The 19,985-nt window shown below is 36.1% G+C and overlaps 1 protein-coding gene across 1 annotated transcript in view; it reads left to right on the forward strand.

Moving 5' to 3' along the window:
* Positions 1-4,192: 4,192 nt before the first annotated feature.
* The window catches only part of LOC133336958 (cytoplasmic dynein 2 heavy chain 1), a gene marked incomplete at its 5' end in the record, with an annotated part of 54,862 nt that continues 39,069 nt past the window's right edge, over positions 4,193-19,985 (forward strand). The window contains 12 exons of the mRNA XM_061545224.1: positions 4,193-4,277; positions 4,957-5,086; positions 5,153-5,972; positions 7,157-7,323; positions 7,377-8,033; positions 10,296-10,649; positions 10,722-12,044; positions 12,108-12,324; positions 14,991-15,248; positions 15,352-15,751; positions 15,860-16,113; positions 19,621-19,803. Coding sequence (XP_061401208.1) covers positions 4,193-4,277; positions 4,957-5,086; positions 5,153-5,972; positions 7,157-7,323; positions 7,377-8,033; positions 10,296-10,649; positions 10,722-12,044; positions 12,108-12,324; positions 14,991-15,248; positions 15,352-15,751; positions 15,860-16,113; positions 19,621-19,803 — 4,848 coding nt within the window. The remainder of the gene's footprint in view (positions 4,278-4,956; positions 5,087-5,152; positions 5,973-7,156; positions 7,324-7,376; positions 8,034-10,295; positions 10,650-10,721; positions 12,045-12,107; positions 12,325-14,990; positions 15,249-15,351; positions 15,752-15,859; positions 16,114-19,620; positions 19,804-19,985) is intronic.

Genomic DNA, 19,985 nt, shown 5'->3' on the forward strand with positions numbered 1-19,985 from the left:
AATAAGGAAGATCTTCACCGATTGGCTTTATCCTAGTTCATACGAGAGCTATACACTCCCAGAGAAACTATGCAAAATTTGGAACCGATTGGATTATTAGTTTTTGAGTTATCGTGCCCGCCATTCGCAAAAAAATGTTTAGAGAAAAACGCGTTTAAAGTTTGAGAAACCCTTTAGCCGTCACTTGATGCTGACACACTAAATCGGATATATCTTCAACAGTTCTTGAGATTTTCACTTGAAATTTTGTAGAGACATTCTTTAACCAGTGTAGATTCGAATTATATCAACAAAAATTTTGACCCCGAGAATGGGGGGGTCCCCTTAAGGCAAATATCAATCGGACACCCGTTGATTATGTACATAAATATCTGATAAAAATGAGGAGTTTTGTGCACAACTAAACCGATTACATCGAAACTTGTCACAGGTTAAGTTATACTAATTTCAGTATGTTTTGTGCATATCAGTCACATTTCGAGATCATGGAGCATCATTTACTTAAAATCGGCAGAAAATATATATATGGTAGCTCTATCCAAATTTGAACCAATTTTCAGGAAACCTAATGCACATCGTTATAGACCTAATTTAGTACACTATGCCAAATTTCATACAAAACGAATGATATATAGGGACTATGATGCACAATTTACCTAAAATCGGACTAAAATATGTATGGGAGCCATATCTAAATCTGAACCGATTTTCTCGAAACTTAACACACATCACTTTAGATGTAATTCAGAACCCCATGAAAAATTTCCTGCAAATCGAAAGATATATAGGGACTTTGGTATACCAATTACATTAAATCGGACGAAAGTATATATGGGAGCTATATATAAATCTGAACCGATTTTCAGGAAACTTAACACACATCATTCTAGGCATAATTCATTACGCTGTGCCGAATTTCGTGCAAATCGAAAGATATATAGGGACTTTTGTGAACCATTTACATTAAATCGGAGGAATATATATATATATATATATATATGGGAGCTATATCTAAATCTGAACCGATTTTCAGGAAACTTAACACACATCATTCTAGGCATAATTCATTACGCTGTGCCGAATTTCGTGCAAATCGAAAGATATATAGGGACTTTGGTGAACCATTTACATTAAATCGGAGGAATATATATATATATATATATATATATATATATGGGAGCTATATCTAAATCTGAACCGATTTTCAGAAAACTTAACACACATCATTCTAGACCTAGATCATTAGGCTGTGTCAAATTTCGAGCAAGTCGAAAGATATATAGGGACCGTTTACATCAAATCGAATGAAAATATATATGGGAGCTATATCTAAACCTTAACCGATTTTCCAATTTCAATAGGGTTCGTCCTTGGGCCAAATAAGTGACCTATGTAAAATTTCATTCAATCTGTACTTTGTTTACAATTTAAAATGAACAGACGGCCAGAAGGACGGACATGGAAAGTTATTCTATGCATATTCTGAAAAGGAACCATGTGTCTATCTCGTTTCCTTTTGTCTGTACCACAGTGTGGTGAAGGGTATAAATATAAAGTTTCAGGGTATTTATGATCCGTTTTGGATCATAAATACCCTGATTTTTAGGTAGAATACTAAAAATTCAATTAGATTCAGTTAAAAAAAAGAACTCTCTGAAATCATTAACATACTGAATATTGGGATGTACTGTTATATGGAGATAAGCCCGATACCTGGGTCAATATTGATAATTTCGGGTAGCGCTAATTTTGTTTAAAAGCCTGTCCGAAATCCTCAAAATGGCGAATATCCTAAGAGCATTGGCAACTTCTGGGTAATACTGAACAGCTTTGGAAAGCTATATTTATAACTTGAAACATTTTCTTAATTAAAATGATTGGTTTTTGTGGAAGTACCTTTAAATCTACGCCTTTATTAAACCAGTAAGGAGAGTAGTAAAGTCGGACTGGGCCGACTATATGATACCCTTCACCACTTTGGGTATATTCTACATATGTATCCTAACAGACGACGCGTTTTTGTTATATATCTACATCTGAATCGATTTCAGGGAAACTTGCCAGAGACTAATTTATATTACATCAGTACGTTGTGTCAATTGGCCTAGCTATGGATCTTTTCACGCAACTTAGCAACATCATTTTAGACTTAATTCAGTACCCTATACCAAAATTCGTGCAAATCGAAATATATATTGGGACTTTGGTGCACCAATTACATAAAATCGGACGAAAATATATATAAACATATTTTCACGAAATTTAGCACACGTCATTCTAGCCCTTATTTAGTACACTATGACAAATTTCGTGCAAATCGAATGATTTTCAGAGACTTGATGCATCACCAATTACTTAAAATCGGATGCAAATACATATGGGAGCTATATCTAAATCTGAACCGATTTTCACGAAACTTTGCACACATCATTCTAGACTTAATTCAGTACGCTATGCCAAAATTCGTGCAAATCAAAAGATTTCCAAGGCCTTTATTGGACAATCTACCTAAAATCGGGCGAAGGTATATATGGGAGCTATATCTAAATCTGAACCGATTTTCAGGAAATTTAGCACACATCGTTCTCGACTTAATAAAGTACGCTATGCCAAATTTCGTGCAAATCGATGGATATATAGGGACTTTGGTACACCATTTACCTGAAATCGGACGAAAATATATATGGGAGCTATATCGAAATCTGAACCGATTTTCACGAAACTTAACAGACATCATTCAAGACCTAATTCAGTAGGCTATACCAAATTTCGTGCAAATCGAATGATATATAGGGACTTTGGTACACTATTTATCTAAAATCGGGCGAAACTATATATGGGAGCTATATCTAAATCTGAACCGATTTTCACGAAACTTAGCACACGTCATTCTAGACTTAATTCAATACGCTATGCCAAAATTCGTGTAAATCAAAGGATTTTCAGGGACTTTGGTGCATCATTTACCTAAAATCGGGCGAAACTATATATGGGAGCTATATCTAAATCTGAAGCGATTTTCACGAAACTTGGCACACATCATTCTAGGCCTAAATCAGTAGGCTATACAAAATTTCGTGCAAATCGAAAGATATTTAGGGACTTTGGTACCCCATTTACCTAAAATCGGACGAAAATATATATGGGAGCTATATCTAAATCTGGACCGATTTTTCCCAATTCGGATCATAAATGCGACCTGTACTTTGTTTACAATTTAACATGGACAGACGGACGGACGGACGGACATGCATAAATCGACTCAGAAAGTGATTCTATGCATATTCTCAAAAGGAACCATGGGTCTATCTCGATTATTTTTGCCTGTTACAAACATATGCACAAAGACATAATACCCTGTACCACAATGTGGTGAAGGGTATAAAAAGCACAAATGATGTAGAACTTCAAAAATATAACTGTTTAAAACAACGCATTGCTCAGTTATTGGAGAATTTCTTATAGGCTAAATAATTTTTCAATCGATTAAAATAATTTGTTTATATAAAATTATTCCTCAGTTCCGTAAATTTTTTTATATGAATAGCTGAATCATAGTATGTTTCCTATAAAAATATTCCTCAGCTACTGGCTACAGCTAATTCTAAAAAGTTCTACCTAATTTATGGAAATTTAAACTGTAATGATTTACCACAAAAAAATGTCCATAAATAAAATTTTAATGTTATTCCTTTACGAACTTCCAAAGTTGAAACTAAAATAAACTACCAACTAACCATCTTGACCTAACCATTTACCTTGTACCTAATTCTGAAAAATTCTCAGTTTTTCCTTTTTATATTTATTAAAATTTAATATGATTGTAGTAGCAACAGTATTATCCTCACAGATTTCCTTAGAAACATTTTTTCTCTCATCATCTCTTGCACCTTTTCATGGACCATTTACTTTATCCATAGAAAACTTGATAGTATTTTAGGCATTTGTGACATTTCTTACGCAATTGTGGTTTCTAACACTTTTCCGGAATTGTGTTTTTTCCTCTTTTTGTTGGTTCTTCCATTCAGTTCTTCCTTTCTTTTCATTTATTATTGCAATGAGATTTTTGTTACATTGGTATCATTTTCGTCTCACCCCAAGCCCATCCTATCCCATCCACATCCCATAACTTTGCCTCTTTGCTTTATGATCTGATCCGTTTTACTTTTTGAATATTCTTTCTTTTTCACAGAAAACCGAATATAGTCCGGAGTTAAGTGGTTTACTGGAAAATTTACATGTTTCACTTGGTTCAACATTGGGTTTACCTCAAAGTGGTAAGTTATGTAATGATATGCAAATTTGTTATTTTTACTTTGACTATGCAGAAGTATCGTTTAGAACTATCCTTGTAGTACGGCACACACACATGCATTGGAATACTACGATGTAGAATAACTTAACATTGCATGTCCTTGGACATTGAATGCTGTTTTGAAGCAAAAACACAATTTTAATACATCCATAAGCAGATGCATTTACATACATGCATATGTATGTGTGTAAATATTTGAGTGCATAAGTATAAGTAAAGAAGCAAGCATTTGTTCAGCATCGATATGCTCCATAACCATTATGACAATAAATGTATTAACATCGAATAAGCAAATTTTCGAGAATGTAAAATGTTGCCTAGGAGATATACAGTTCGAGCATTTAATAAAATTACAGATTTTTACAGCCAAAAGTGATTAAAAATAATGAGAATATTAATTAGATTTATAGACGTATAAACTGAAATAGTAGTCCTTTTCAAAATATTCTTTAATAAATCCACGCCTCTTATAGTCCTTTTCAAAATATTCTTTAATAAATCCACGCCTCTTATAGTCCTTTTCAAAATATTCTTTAATAAATCCACGCCTCTTATAGTCCTTTTCAAAATATCCCACCCCTGTGTTGGTCCTTGAAAAAAATATTCTTTAATTAATCCATGCCTGATTTTTATTTTCACAGGTATCACTTCGGTTAAAGACGAAATAAAATACTGGAAACAAAAACTGAATCAAAAGAACTCCTCACGCATAGATCGAGAAGCGGCTCAAATGTTTATAAGCGTTTTGGAGAATATCGATCAACAAATCAGGTATATCCACATAAATATGTGACCACGAATGCCATCATAATCAATTGTCCTCCATAACTCCCGTAGTTCCATTAACACCAATGGCGGCATGTCAATAGAAGAATTTCTCGATGCAGCCCATAATAATTTCGATGAGCTATGGCGTTTACCCTATCAATATCCACAAAATCGTATGGCCGATTTAATGGATGTTATTGGTAATATCCTGATTGAAGCTTGTTTGGAACAGCTGTTGGCAGAGGATATATGGTCCTTGAACAATTCCCATGTGACCAGTTTAATGAGTCAATGTATTGATACGGCTGAATCTTGGATGCAGCTATGTGATTCACTGACACGACTATTTTGGCCAAACTATGTCAAGCACCCATGGGTGGGCGACGCCCACATACCCAAACGACCGGAACAATTTAAGGAACGTATGCTGGAAATAAAAAATATCAAAAATCTCTATAAGCAAATCTCTACCCTGCTCGATGACAATGAAATTAAAGAATTGTTGTTGATGGATTCGCCATTTCGTGACTTCAATATATTCGATACCTCCGCCATGGGTCAGTCCAAATGGAATAAAGCATTACAAAATTTTGAACAACTTCTGCAGCCAATCGATGAACGCATCGCGGCTGCATTGAAGGCCCAACTCCATCACCATTTGAGTAATCCACGTCAGGTGATTTTTATTTTCTCAAAATATGAGACCCTCATTCAGCGGCCGACGGTTTTGGAGCTCCTAACCATCGAAAGGGAACAATTTATGCAGTCACTACAAATTCTCTTGCATGATTTGAGAAAGGCAATGTCCGATACTAATATGGAACCAGATACCGGACATTTATCGGTCATCTGTAATGAATGTCGTTGGCTGAAAGTCGTGCAATATCAGGTAAGAGATCATAAGAAGATGAATTCTCAGTAGCTGAGCATTACTTTTTTCCTATTAGAAAAAATCTTATATGAAAAAACCTCAGTAGCTGAGATTCAATTATTTCCTATAAGAAAAAAATCTCCATACGAAAAAATTCTTACTAACTGAGGATAAATTTTTCCTATAGGAAAAAATCCTCACTATCTGAGGATCAACTTTTTCCTATAGGAAAAAAATCCTCACTAGCTGAGGATCAACTTTATCCTATAGGAAAAAATCCTCAATGCCTGAGGATCAACTTTTTCCTATGGGAAAAAATCCTCACTAGTTGAGCATCAACTTTTTTCCTATAGGAAAAAAAATCCTCACTAGCTGAGGATTAATTTTTCCTAATAGGAAAAAATAATCACTAACTTAGGATCAACTTTTTCCTATAGGAAAAAAATCTTCATTGGCTGATGATAGTTTTTTCTTATAGGAAAAATCCTCAGTTGCAAATGATCAATTGTTTCTATAGGAATAAATCCTCGATGATGGAGAAACAATTTTTTTCAATAGGAAAAATACCAAAGTAGCTAAGTGTCAATTTTTTCCAATAGGAAAACATCCTCAGTAGCTGAAGATCAATTCTTTCACTAGCTTAGGATCAATTTTTTCCTATAGCAAAAGTTGATCCTCACTAGCTGAGGATCAACTTTTTCCTATAGGAAAGTTGTCCTCACTATCTGAGGATCACATTTTTCCTATAGGAAAAAAAGTCCTCACTAGATGAGGATCAATTTTTTCCTATAGGAAAAAAAGTCCTCACTAGTTGAGGATCAATTTTTTTCTATAGGAAAAAAATCCTCACTAGTTGAGGATCAATTTTTTCCTATAGGAAAAAAATCCTCACTATTTGAGGATCAATTTTTTCCTATAGGAAAAAAATCTTCACAAGTTGAGGATCAATTATTTCCTATAGGAAAAAAATCCTCGCTAGTTGAGGATCAATTTTTTCCTAAAGGAAAAAATCCTCACTAGTTTAGGATGAATTTTTTCCTATAGGAAAAAATTCCTCACTAATTGAAGATCATATAGGGCTGAGGATCATTTTGTTCCTATTGGAATAAAATCCTTAGTAGCTGAGGGTTGATTTTTCCTATAAAAAAATTATTAATGGTTGGATCGTCCACGAAATTTATGTTTTTATGTATCTTTTTCAGATCCAAGAAATTGAAAAGGTTAGCCATCTCATATCAGGACGTGAGGGCTTTGAAAAAATCAATAAAGCTGTACAGGAAATAAAAGAGGAAACGGAATCATTGCTGCGAACAAATTTTGAAATATGGTGTGGTCAGCATACAACAGCTGTGAAATCCGGTGATCTGAGGTAACCTTCATTTATAAATTTAAATTACTCCCTAAACCCCTTTCTCTCCACAGATTACGTGACGATCAACCGGTTGTGAAATTCGAAAAAGAGGGACGTCAATTGATGCGCGTTACATTCAATCCGAAATTGGTGACATTCTGTCAGGATGTACGAGAATTCGAAAATATGGGTTATAATGTCCCAGCCGAACTGAGAACAGCTGCAACACATGCTGCCAAATATATGTGCTATGCACGGCGCCTGCAACAAATCGCCACATTCCATAATACAATTGGTGATCGAATGATACCCTGTCAGAGGCCAATAATGTTGAAAAATGCAATGGAACTTTCGAAATTGGTACACAGCGAAACGGTGGCATGGAATGATGAGGAGTCTGTGTTGCGTTATGTCAACATGTTGCAAGCGGCCGTTTCAAAGTTATCCACCGATAATACACTCTTAGTGGGATATCATGAGCAGGCTAAGCGTACGGTGGCGAAACTAATGAACACTGATCTGTTTACGCAAAGTCAAATTTGGAAAGATGAAATGCGCCATTTGCGTGAGTTGGTGGCCCATTTAGAGCGGCAATGTTTTACCAATTTGGATGCGTTTAAGTTGCATTGGGATCATCAGCTATATAAGGTGCTGGAATATCAATATATTATTGGTCTGGTCGATATGAATAATAAATTACCGGATATTCATATCAAAATTGCATTCAGGTGAGTTTCAATGATCGGAATTTTTAGAAAAATACTATTGAAGACCAAAATAAGCGTGGATTTCTTAAAGAATATTTTTTTAATGACCCACATATGCGTGCACTAAAGGAGACGTGGATTTATTCAAAAATATTTTTTCAAGGACTATAAGAGGCGGGAATTTTAAAACAAATAATTTTTCAACGACTATAAGAGGCGTGGATTTATTAAAGAATATTTTTTCAACGACTATAAGAGGCGTGGATTTATTAAAGAATATTTTTTCAACGACTATAAGAAGCGTGGATTTATTAAATAAGATCTTTTCAAGGACTATAAGAGGCGTGGATATATTAAAGAAGATTTTTTCAAGGACTTTAAGAGGCGTGTATTTATAAAAGAAGATTTTTTCAAGGACTATAAGAGGCGTGGATTTATTTAAAAATATTTTTTCAAGGACTATGAGAGGCGTGGATTTATTAAAGAAGATTTTTTCAAGGACTATGAGAGGCGTGGATTTATTAAAGAAGATTTTTTCAAGGACTATGAGAGGCGTGGATTTATTAAAGAATATTGTTCAAGGGCCAACTGAGGCGGGGATTTATTAAAGGATATTTTTCAAGGACTATGAGAGACGTGGATTTATTAAAGGATATTTTTTCAAGGACTATGAGAGGCGTGAATTTGTTAAAGGATATTTTTTCAAGGACTATGAGAGGCGTGAATTTGTTAAAGGATATTTTTTAAGGACTATGAGAGGCGTGAATTTGTTAAAGGATACTTTTTCAAGAACTATGAGAGACGTGGATTTGTTAAAGACTACTTTTTCAAGGACTATAAGAGGCGTGGATTTATGAAAGGATAATTTTTCAAGGACTATAAGAGGCGTGGATTTATTAAAGAACATTTTACCAGGGTCGACTATAAGAGGCGTGGATTTATTAAAGAACATTTTACCAGGGTCGACTATAAGAGGCGTGGATTTATTAAAGAATATTTTTTCAAGGACTATAAGAGGCGTGAATTTATGAAAGGATAATTTTTCAAGGATTATAAGAGGCGTGAATTTATGAAAGGATAATTTTTCAAGGATTATAAGAGGCGTGGATTTATGAAAGGATAATTTTTCAAGGATTATAAGAGGCGTGGATTTATGAAAGGATAATTTTTCAAGGACTATAAGAGGCGTGGATTTATGAAAGGATAATTTTTCAAGGACTATAAGAGGCGTGGATTTATGAAAGGATAATTTTTCAAGGACTATAAGAGGCGTGGATTTATGAAAGGATAATTTTTCAAGGACTATAAGAGGCGTGAATTTATGAAAGGATAATTTTTCAAGGATTATAAGAGGCGTGAATTTATGAAAGGATAATTTTTCAAGGATTATAAGAGGCGTGGATTTATGAAAGGATAATTTTTCAAGGATTATAAGAGGCGTGGATTTATGAAAGGATAATTTTTCAAGGACTATAAGAGGCGTGGATTTATGAAAGGATAATTTTTCAAGGACTATAAGAGGCGCGGATCCTTTAAAGATTATTTTTCAAGGACTATAAGAGGCGTGGATTTATGAAAGGATAATTTTTCAAGGACTATAAGAGGCGTGGATTTATGAAAGGATAATTTTTCAAGGACTATAAGAGGCGTGGATTTATGAAAGGATAATTTTTCAAGGACTATAAGAGGCGTGGATTTATGAAAGACGATTTTTTCAAGGACTATAAGAGGCGTGGATTTATGAAAGACGATTTTTTCAAGGACCAACACAGGCGTACATTTGTTAAAGAATATTTTTTCAAGGACCAACACCAACACAGGCTTGGATTTGTTAAACAATATTTTTTCAAGGACCAACACAGGCTTGGATTTGTTAAAGAAGATTTTTTCAAGGACCAACACAGGCGTGGATTTGTTAAAGAAGATTTTTTCAAGGACCAACACAGACGTGGATTTGTTAAAGAAGATTTTTGCAAGGACCAACACAGGCGTGGATTTGTTAAAGAAGATTTTTTCAAGGACCAACACAGGCGTGGATTTGTTAAAGAAGATTTTTTCAAGGACCAACACAGGGGTGGATTTGTTAAAGAAGATTTTTTCAAGGACCAACACAGGCGTGGATTTTTTAAAGAAGATTTTTTCAAGGACCAACACATGCGTGGATGTGTTAAAGAAGATTTTTTCAAGGACCAACACAGGGGTGGATTTGTTAAAGAAGATTTTTTCAAGGACTATCGGATTTGTTCACTATTTTCAAATAACAATTTCCATTTTTTCTTTCAGACAACGCCAGCTGTGTTTCATGCCAGCTGAAGAAGAGATCCGTGAACGTTATTACACCCAGTTAAGGCGATTTGTTGAACGACCCTGTGGTTTTCGAGGCTTATCGGAAAAAGGTCCAGAATTATTCAAGACAATGGTAGAAAATAATCGCCACTACTTTGGTCCACTATACGAAAAAGCTGAAGAACTTTTCGAAAAATTGGGGAAATTCAAGAAAATATGGTTACCATGGGTTGCGCTTGGATGTGTCGACATTGAGGAGTTGTGTGGCATTCATTGTCAAACCGCCGAGGATTGGGAAAGGAATTTTAAGAAATGTAAAAGTTTTAGTCAAAAAATCGCTAAAATTCAGAGGTAAGATAAATATTTAAAAAAAGTAGTATAGAAACAAAGTTCAGTATATTTATTTATTTTTTTTATTTCCAGCAATGAAGAATCAATTGACTGCATTGTCATCGACATTTTACCCCTGAGATCGGATATTGAACAAATTAGCCGCCGTTATTGGGAGGCCTTGTCGAATAGCCTGCGCACATCCATACTCAATGATATTACCGTTATACAAGATTTCCTACAGAATGCTATACAATTTCTTGAAAACATACCCATGGATGAATCATCGATTACCGAATCGGGTATGAAATATGAAAAAATAATGACGGAATTACCAAAAGTTACGGAAACATTGGAAATGGTCAAGGCAAAGGATACTTGTCTGGCTGGTTGGTGTAAGGAGCGGGTTAGCTCCCTGGCCGGTATTCTATCTCAATGGGAAAAGTTGCAGCCTCTGCTCGAGAATCATGCTGTTATCTTACAACGACAAGTCGACATGATCAAAGAACAGGCCCAAACTCAGATACAAAATCTTCGCAATGAAGCTGAAAAATTTGTCCTACGATGGGAATCCACCTTGGCGGAATTGCAAGCCAATGAAGATGCCACTTTGGAAATATTCAAAGAACGCCAGGAACATTGGCAGGAAATTTTGAAGAAAAAGGATCAACTTCTGGAAGAATGTGGAAAATTCAATATGATTTTCCCTGAAGATTTCCTTAAGCCTTTCGAGGAGATTAACGAAACAATTAATGAACAATCTAAGGAATGGATTGTCTATGATGATTATTTGAAGGAATTGAATTCAATTATGGATGAAGAATGGGCCATATATCGTAGGCGACCATATGTGCTCAATGAATTCATATCGAAATGGGAAGGTTCGGTACATGCCTCTATTGATTTACCCTCCAAACGAATTCGCAGCAGTGTAGAAAAACTGCAAACCCTATTGCCTCTGCTACAACAATTGCAATCGGATTCTCTTACCGAAAGGCATTGGGCTCGTATATTTTCCCTACTCAAACGAGATGATATAAAAAATCTACATACATTTACCCTAAAGAACCTCCTAGAAAATCAAACATTGCTGCAACGACATTCTCAGGAAATAAGTCAAATTGTAAGGCAAGCCTCTTCGGAACAGGTGGTGCGACAGGCCCTTACCGAAATTGATCAATGGTCGGTAACTGCCCAGCTGAAGCTAATAAATCAAAATGATTCATCCGGGCAACCCATAACTCTCATCAAAGATTATCAAGAGGTACTCAACAAAATCGGCGATAATCAGTCGTTACTACAATCGGCCAAAAACTCAGCCGCCTTTGAAGCATTCTCGGATCAGGCAGAGCTATGGGAAAGCCGTCTTAATACTTTAGATGGAATTTTGACAAGTTTAAATCAATCACAAAGGAGGTAAGATATAAATGTTCCCTATTGGAATATTCTCATTTGAAAGGATTTTCCTTTTTTATATAGATGGGTATATTTGGAACCCGTTTTTGAAGCTGGTACCTTGAAGAATGAAGAGGCTCTGTTCAAACGCATCGACAAGGATTTCCGTTATATTATGCGTGAAATACAAATGGATCCTCGGGTTGTTTCCCTGATAAAAATAAATAATATAACAACAATTGTAAAATCGCTAGAAACTCAATTGACCCGCTGCCAGAATAACTTGATGTCCTATATAATGGTAAGTGGAAATGATTTTGATACCCTTCACACCACTGTGGTACAGGGTATTATGTATTTATGCATATGTTTGTAACATGCAAAAGGAAATGAAAAAGCAGGTCACATTTCTGACCCGAATTGGATGACATTTGGAACAGCTCGTTTATTTGACTCTAGGATTGGGAAAAAATCGGTTCAGATTTAAATATAGGTCCCATTGGGGAAAAAGAAATCAATTATTTTTATATAAGCTATAGGACTTTATTTAACATGCTTCAGAATGTCCGACTTCATAATGCCTCTCTCATAGAAGTCCTGCTCAGAAGATGGAAATTCGATACATCCCAAACATCGAGCTTCTTTTTGAATCCAGTTTTGTGTAAATGGTTTAAAACTGATTTATGGTCGATGGTCGCTAACATGCCGGTCCACTTCGATTACTTCTCCGATTTTATTGACATTTTCGAGGAAAAAATAAGGGCCCTGGCCGCCATCCTGCGTACGCCCTGCTTTATGGGGTATCCGCCAAATACTTCGATGTGTTGCAAACGGAATGACAAATTCGATTTACACTCCACCTTATGGTGAAACGTATGAAACGTAAAATGTTGATGGTAGAGGCTTTCTTACCCACCATTACTTCTGGTACGAACCAGAACAACAATTCGCGCACAATTGACCTCAGTGGTGTCAAACGCAATTCTGCTTTGGAGGCGTTGTATTCCATGGATAGTATTCATCCTGTATTCTTGAACTGCTTCAAACAACTGCATCATTGTGAATACAATTCAATCCTGTTTGATGGGGATGTTGATCTAGAGGCTCTCTTTTGTGCTTTTGGACTTATCTGTCTGGTTACTGTTATAGCTTATACTGTTGTGATTTTTCTTGTAATCTTGTTCTGCTTCGAACTCTACGTTCAAAAATATAGCGACCTTTACCTGTTGTTCTCAAAGTGAAGATGGAGTGGGTTCTACCGGTCAGTTGAAGAGTTATAGAGCGCCATTTGGATCATTTCCACATGCCGGACTGATATTATCCACCGTGTCATCAATTCGTACTCAAAACCATTTTGGTCTATGGCTATATATAATACTCTTTTTTATGTATGTGGTATATTGGAGTCCTCAGGGCGCCAGGGCAATATTGAATTTTTCTCTGAACGTCCTATCACTTATAATTACAAGGTTTCCGTATCAGCTCCCCAAGTCTTGATGTCAAGTGTCTTATTCCATGTAGCTGTAGGCGGTCGAACCGTAATACTCCAAAGGTTTTTGACTTCTTACTTTTTAAATGTCACGTACGAAGATCTTTCCTAGGTATCCGCTTCAAACTTGGCTTCAGAAAGTTCCTTCAAGCGTCATCATAGCTATTTTTTCATACGACCTTTTCTAGTTGAGTACTTCTTTTATATCCGCGGAAATCTTGTTGTACTGTGCTGCTTTCAGTATCCATGTGTAGCATTTTTTATTTTTGGGAGTGACAATACCCCAAGAGTCATATCTACTAGGGGAAAAATTGTAATCGGACTTGTCTTGGCTTAAATAGCTTAACAACTAGCTATAATTTTCCTGACTTCGCGTGGTTAACAACAAATTGAAGACTTTGGTTAGGTAATCTTCATATAGTTGCTTCAAATCCCGATTTCATTCAGATGGTATGAAATCGTACAACCTCATTTACCGGATCGGCCAACGGTATGTCCCTCGGCTCTTTACTTAGAACAGAATACCGGCGGTCATTAAACCTCTGTACTCCTATACCGGGAATGTAACCATTCTCAGAATTCGCTGCATCTCACCGTATTGACCAATAATGGATGTTATAACAAACCCCTCTCTTTCGAAGTGGGTTAAGAAAAGTGCGGAGTTCAGATGGTATGAAATCGGGTTATCTCTTCATGGATATGATAAATATGAGTTGGTCTCATCCCAATGAATGCCAAGTTACGCAATTTGTCAGACCTGGAAAACCAGGCAATCTCCCTTTATACTTTGTGTACAACCCCATTTACCGGATCGGCCAAAGGTATGTCCCTTGGGTCTTTACTTAGAACAGAATACAGGTCTCAAACCACTGTATTCCTGTACTGTGTATAATTCCGGTACAGGAATACAGCATTCGCTGTATCTCACCGGTATTGACCAATAATGGATGCTATAACAAACCGAGCAACACCAGGGTCTGAAGATTGTTTCGATCCTGTATCCGACCAAGTACTGAAAATGTGCCCAGGACCATAAAAATACTTACCATAGTTCCGAAACTTTATATGAGATATATCACAGCATGGACCTATATGAAATTGTATTCCAAGAGGTATTTTATCAAAACACAAAATGCCTACTTATAGCCATATCTCTTAGACAATTAACCTAGAGCCATAAAAATACCTGAAAGGTGTTGGGTGATTTATGTGAGAGCTATATCAAAACAGGGGCTTATATTCAATTTTTTTCTGACAAGAAGCTTTTTGTAACCACCATTAACAGAGAATGCTGAAATACGGCCACTTGTCTTAGGACTATGAAAACATCTAAAATGGGGTATCCGACTAATATTTCGAGCACTGACAAATCCATAAACTTGTGTAGAGTGCCACCTAGTCGACCACCCTCGACATTTATTACTTCATTGAGAATTAATAATAAAACTTCCATTAATGTATTTAACTTGTTTCCACAGGACAAACGTAATTCCTTTCCCCGTTTCTACTTCTTGGGCGATGATGATCTGCTAGAAATATTGGGACAGGCCTCCAAAGATCCTGAAGTAATACAGAAGCATATTAAAAAACTATTCCCCGGTTGCCATCAGCTGGGTATAGTACAAGGCCATAGCTTGGATGATCAACGCATTCTCTATACCATTGAATCGTTGAAAAGTGCTGAAGGAGATATTTTAAAACTACGCACACCCATTGAAATGAAGGGACCCATCGAAGTAAGTATTTCAATTGATTTGCCAAATTCACTAATCCTAATAATATATATATATATATTTTTTTTTTTTCAAAAAAAATTCAAACCCCTCCTCCCCTCGTTAGAACTGGTTAAATTCCCTGGTGACCACAATACAACAGACACTACGCGAACAAATTGTCCAATGTTGCAGTTCATATCCAGCGGATGGTTTTAATGAGAACATCCTACAAAATTATGTTGCTCAAGTTTTATCGACAACGCGTGCCATTCACTTCACGCGTCAATGTGAAAAGGCTATCCAAACAATGGCACTGCAAAAACTTCGACAATCGCTGAATGCGGAAATTGGCAAATATTCGCTGTGGAAACATCAGACGTCTGACACGCTGTTGCAAATAAAATTACGTTCGCTGCTCTTCGATTTGGTCCATTATGTGACAATTGTCGAGGAGCTGATCGACAACAACACAATGCATCTGAACGATTGGCATTGGTTGGCACAGCTTAAATTTTATTTAAGTGACAGCGGCAGTGGACAGATGCAACAGCAGTTAGGCAGTGGTAGTGGTCGTGGTGGTAAATCAGCACCTGATTTGATTGCATCCCAAAACAGTAACAGCAACAACCACAGCAGCGGCGGTAATGCCACGGTTATTGTCCGTATGGTCTATGCAGAATTCGAGTATTCATATGAATTTTTGGGTAATCCCAATAAGTTGGTCAGTACACGTTTAACACACAAATGTTATCTCATCCTAACACAAGCCATGCATATGGGCCTGGGTGGTAATCCCTTTGGTCCAGCTGGTACCGGCAAAACGGAGTGTGTCAAAGCATTGGGTGCTATGTTGGGTAGATTGGTGCTAGTATTTAACTGTGATGAGGTAAGTACATTTGCATATATATACAAAAGTACATACGTGAGTGTACATAGAAGACAAACAGAATAAAGTTATTAGCAGTTGAAAGGCATTAGATGAGAGAGTTATTAATTAGGATGGATTGGAAATGTTGAAAATTTTGATTTTCGAAACTTACGATTTTTATTTTATTTTTAGAAAATATTAAACGGTTCACGTTTTAGTATAGCTCCAAATTAATGGTGCCGGTTTTCATTACCGACCTGAGTGTCTGCACCGGTTTTCATCAAGGACAGAGGTCAATTACCGACCTGAGTGTCTGTAGTTTGGTATTGGTTTTGAGGCAGAAATTTACTACCACATTATAGCTCCACATAGAAGTCCCGTTAGATTTTCAGATATTTTGGATATCGAATTCATGTCATAAATACCTTTGTATACCATCCACCATAGTATGGAGGATATATTAATTTTGTTTTTCCGTTTGTAATCATTTAATAATCATTTCCGACCCTATAAAGTATATATATATTCCTGATCAGCGGAAAATTCTATGACAAGCATGTTAAGCATGTCCGTCTGTCTGTTGTAATCACTCTAGTGGCAAAACAAATTGAGATAGATCGCCAAAATTTTTTATAGAGTCGTCTTTTGTATGCAGGCTGGTCAAGTTCGAAGATGGGCTATATCGGCCCACGTTTGAGCATAGCTTCCATATAAGGGTACCCCCAATTTTGGCTATTTTGAGGATCTTGAGCGCGTTTTCAACAAAATTCGCTGACATTTGGAACTTTGAGTTTTTATTAGATAGCAAATCTCCCACTAAAAATTATAAATATAGGTCCATTATTTTCGGATAGCCCCAATATTCTGTATTTTTGGGGTTCTTGGGCGCGTTTTATAACTGAATTCGCTGAAATTTGGTACATTGGATTCTTATTGGGTACCAAATTATTGCACTAAAAATTATAAATATAGGTCCACTTTTTCTGGTAGTCCCCATATAACGTTACCCCCAAATTTTCGGTATTTTGGGGGTTCTGATCGTATTTTTCGACCGAATTGGCTGTAATTTAGTACTTTCCGTTCTTATTGGGTAGGCAAATATCTCCACTTGAAATTATAAATATAGGTCAACTTTTTTCTGGTAGCCCCCCACATAGGGGTACCCCCCAATTTTTGGTATTTTGAGATTCTTGAGCACGTTTTTCAACCGAATTCAATGTAATTGGGATTTTTGTAGTCGTATATGGTAACAAATTTCCCTACCAAAAATTAATAATATTCACCCCCTTTTAGGTGGGGACTACACCTAAAAGGTGTACCCTTCAACACACTCTGGTACAGGGTATTATGGCTTTGTGCATATGTTTGTAATAGGCAAAAGGAATGGAGATAGATCCATGGTTCTTTTTGAGAATAAGCATAGAATCATTTTCTGAGTCGATTTAAACATGTGGATGTCAAATTGTAAATAAAGTACAGGTCGCATTTATAATCAGATTTGGATGAAATTTGGCACAGTTCATTTATATGGCCCAAGGACAAGAATATTGGTTCAGATTTAGATATAGCTTCCATATATAGTTTCGTCCGATTTCAGGTTAATGGTGCACCAAACTCCCAATATTGGTCATAATGAGAGAAAATTTTGCTCAGAGCACTGACTTACATAGATCCAGGTTGATGTATGCAAATTTTTGTTGAAATCGGTTCAGATTTAGTGCACCTAAGTCCCTTTATATCCTTCGATTTGAATGATGAGTGGTAAGTTTCGGGAAAATCGGTTCAGATTTAAATGCTTCCCATATATATTTTCGTCCGATGTAATGTAAATGGTGCACCAAAGTCCCTGCATATCCTTCGATTTGCACGAAATTTGGCATAGCGTACTGAATTAAGTCTAGAATGATGTGTGTTAAGTTCCGTGAGAATGGGTTCAAATTTAGATATAGCTCCTATATATTATTTTCGTCCGATTTTTGGAAAATAGTGCACTAAAGTCCCTATATATCCTTCGATTTGAACGAAATTCGGTATAGCGTACTGAATTAAGTCTAGAACGATGATTGTTAAGATTCGTGAAAATCGGTTCATATTTAGATATAGCTCCCATATATATTTTAGTCCGATTTTATGTAAATGGTGCACCAAAGTCCCTTTATATCCTTCGATTTGCACGAAATTTGGCAATGCGTATTGAATTATGTCTAGAGAGATGTGCCCTAAGTTTCATTAAAATCGGTTCAGATTTAGATATAGCTCTCATATATATTTTCGTCCAATTTTAGGTAATTGTGCACCAAACTTCCTATATATCTTTCGATTTGCACGGAATTTGGCATAGCGTACTGAATTGAGTCTAGAATGATAAGTGGTGAATTTCGGGAAAATCGGTTCCGATTTAGATATAACTCCCATATATATTTTCGTCCGATTTAATGTAAATGGTGTACTAAAGTCCCTGTATATCTTTCGATTTGGACGAAATTTGGCATAGCGTACTGAATTAAGTCCAGAATTATGTGTGTTAAGTTTCAGTGAAATCGGTTCAGATTTAGATATAGCTCCCATATATATTTTCTTCCGATTTTATGTAAATGGTGCACCAAAGCCCCTATATACCTTTCGATTTACACGAATTTTGGCATAGCATATTGAATTAAGTCTGGAATTATGTGTGCTAAGTTTCGTGAAAATCGGTTCAGATTTAGATATAGCTCCCATACATAGTTTCGTCCGATTTTAAGATAGTGCTGCAACACAGCCTCTATATATCTTTCGATTTGCAAGAAATTTCGCATAGCACACTGAATTAGGTCTAGAATGATGTGTGTTAAGTTTCCATAGCTTCCATATATTTTTTCGTCCGATTTTATGTAAATGGTACACCAAACTTCTAATGTTTGTTCGATTGACACGAAGTTTTGAACAACGTATCACCAAAGTGGTGAAGGGTATCATATAGTCGGACCAGTCCGACTTCAGTCCGACTTGTATATATATATACAATTAACAAGTGGGCGCTAATGAATGTAAGCCCTCCTAATACATGCCTAGATCCCATATGACCATGCCACTTTCATTCCACAACAAATCTAAAATCTCTTCTAGACACATTAGTGTATTGCATATGAAAATGTCAATATAAAACCTCAAATACCTTACTCATGTCTTAAGCCATATCTTTACCTTCCTCATGTCAACAATATCACAATCCAAACTTTCCCGTACTGTACACATTCCTCCACATTCTACTCATCTCCTTTTAGTCATGTTCATTTTTTCCTTGTTGCTGCTGTGTTATTGTCCTACTTTCTTCCCTCCTTCCAAAAAAACGAAAATGTTGACATTGCAACAATTTGCATCGAGTAACATTTCACAAAATTTGAAATTGCTTTCATTTAGCCATTGCCTGATGCTATGTTGACTATTGTTAATTTATCTTGTTTCCTTTTTTCTTCCCTCTCTCTCTCTATCTCTACCATTTCGACTTTCTTCGACTGACAAAACAAAAAATCCTGAAAACAGAACGTCGACACGGAATCAATGGCTTTGATTTTAACCGGTTTAGCTCGATGCGGTGCCTGGGGCTGTTTTGATGAATTCAATCGTTTGCAGGAGGCAACACTTTCGGCCATTTCGATGCTAATACAGCCGATACAATGTTCATTAAAGGATAAACTGGATGTTGTTCAGATAGCCGGAAAGAATGTAAGTATGAATTGCTATGCTGTAGATTATGTGTGTATGTGTGTGTGTGGGTGCATGTATGGTCTTGGTAAGGTAAATATTTACGTAAATCATCATAATCCAGTTTTTTGGTTCAATTTTTTCGTCTATCTATATCGTTCTCATTTGCGAAATGTGAAGTAGCGAAGAAAGAAATATTTGAG

This window comes from Musca vetustissima, unplaced genomic scaffold, assembly GCF_032173495.1.
Source record: "Musca vetustissima isolate MV318-11 ecotype Yass unplaced genomic scaffold, APGP_CSIRO_Mvet_v1 utg3363, whole genome shotgun sequence".
Classification (NCBI taxonomy): Eukaryota; Metazoa; Arthropoda; class Insecta; order Diptera; family Muscidae; genus Musca; species Musca vetustissima.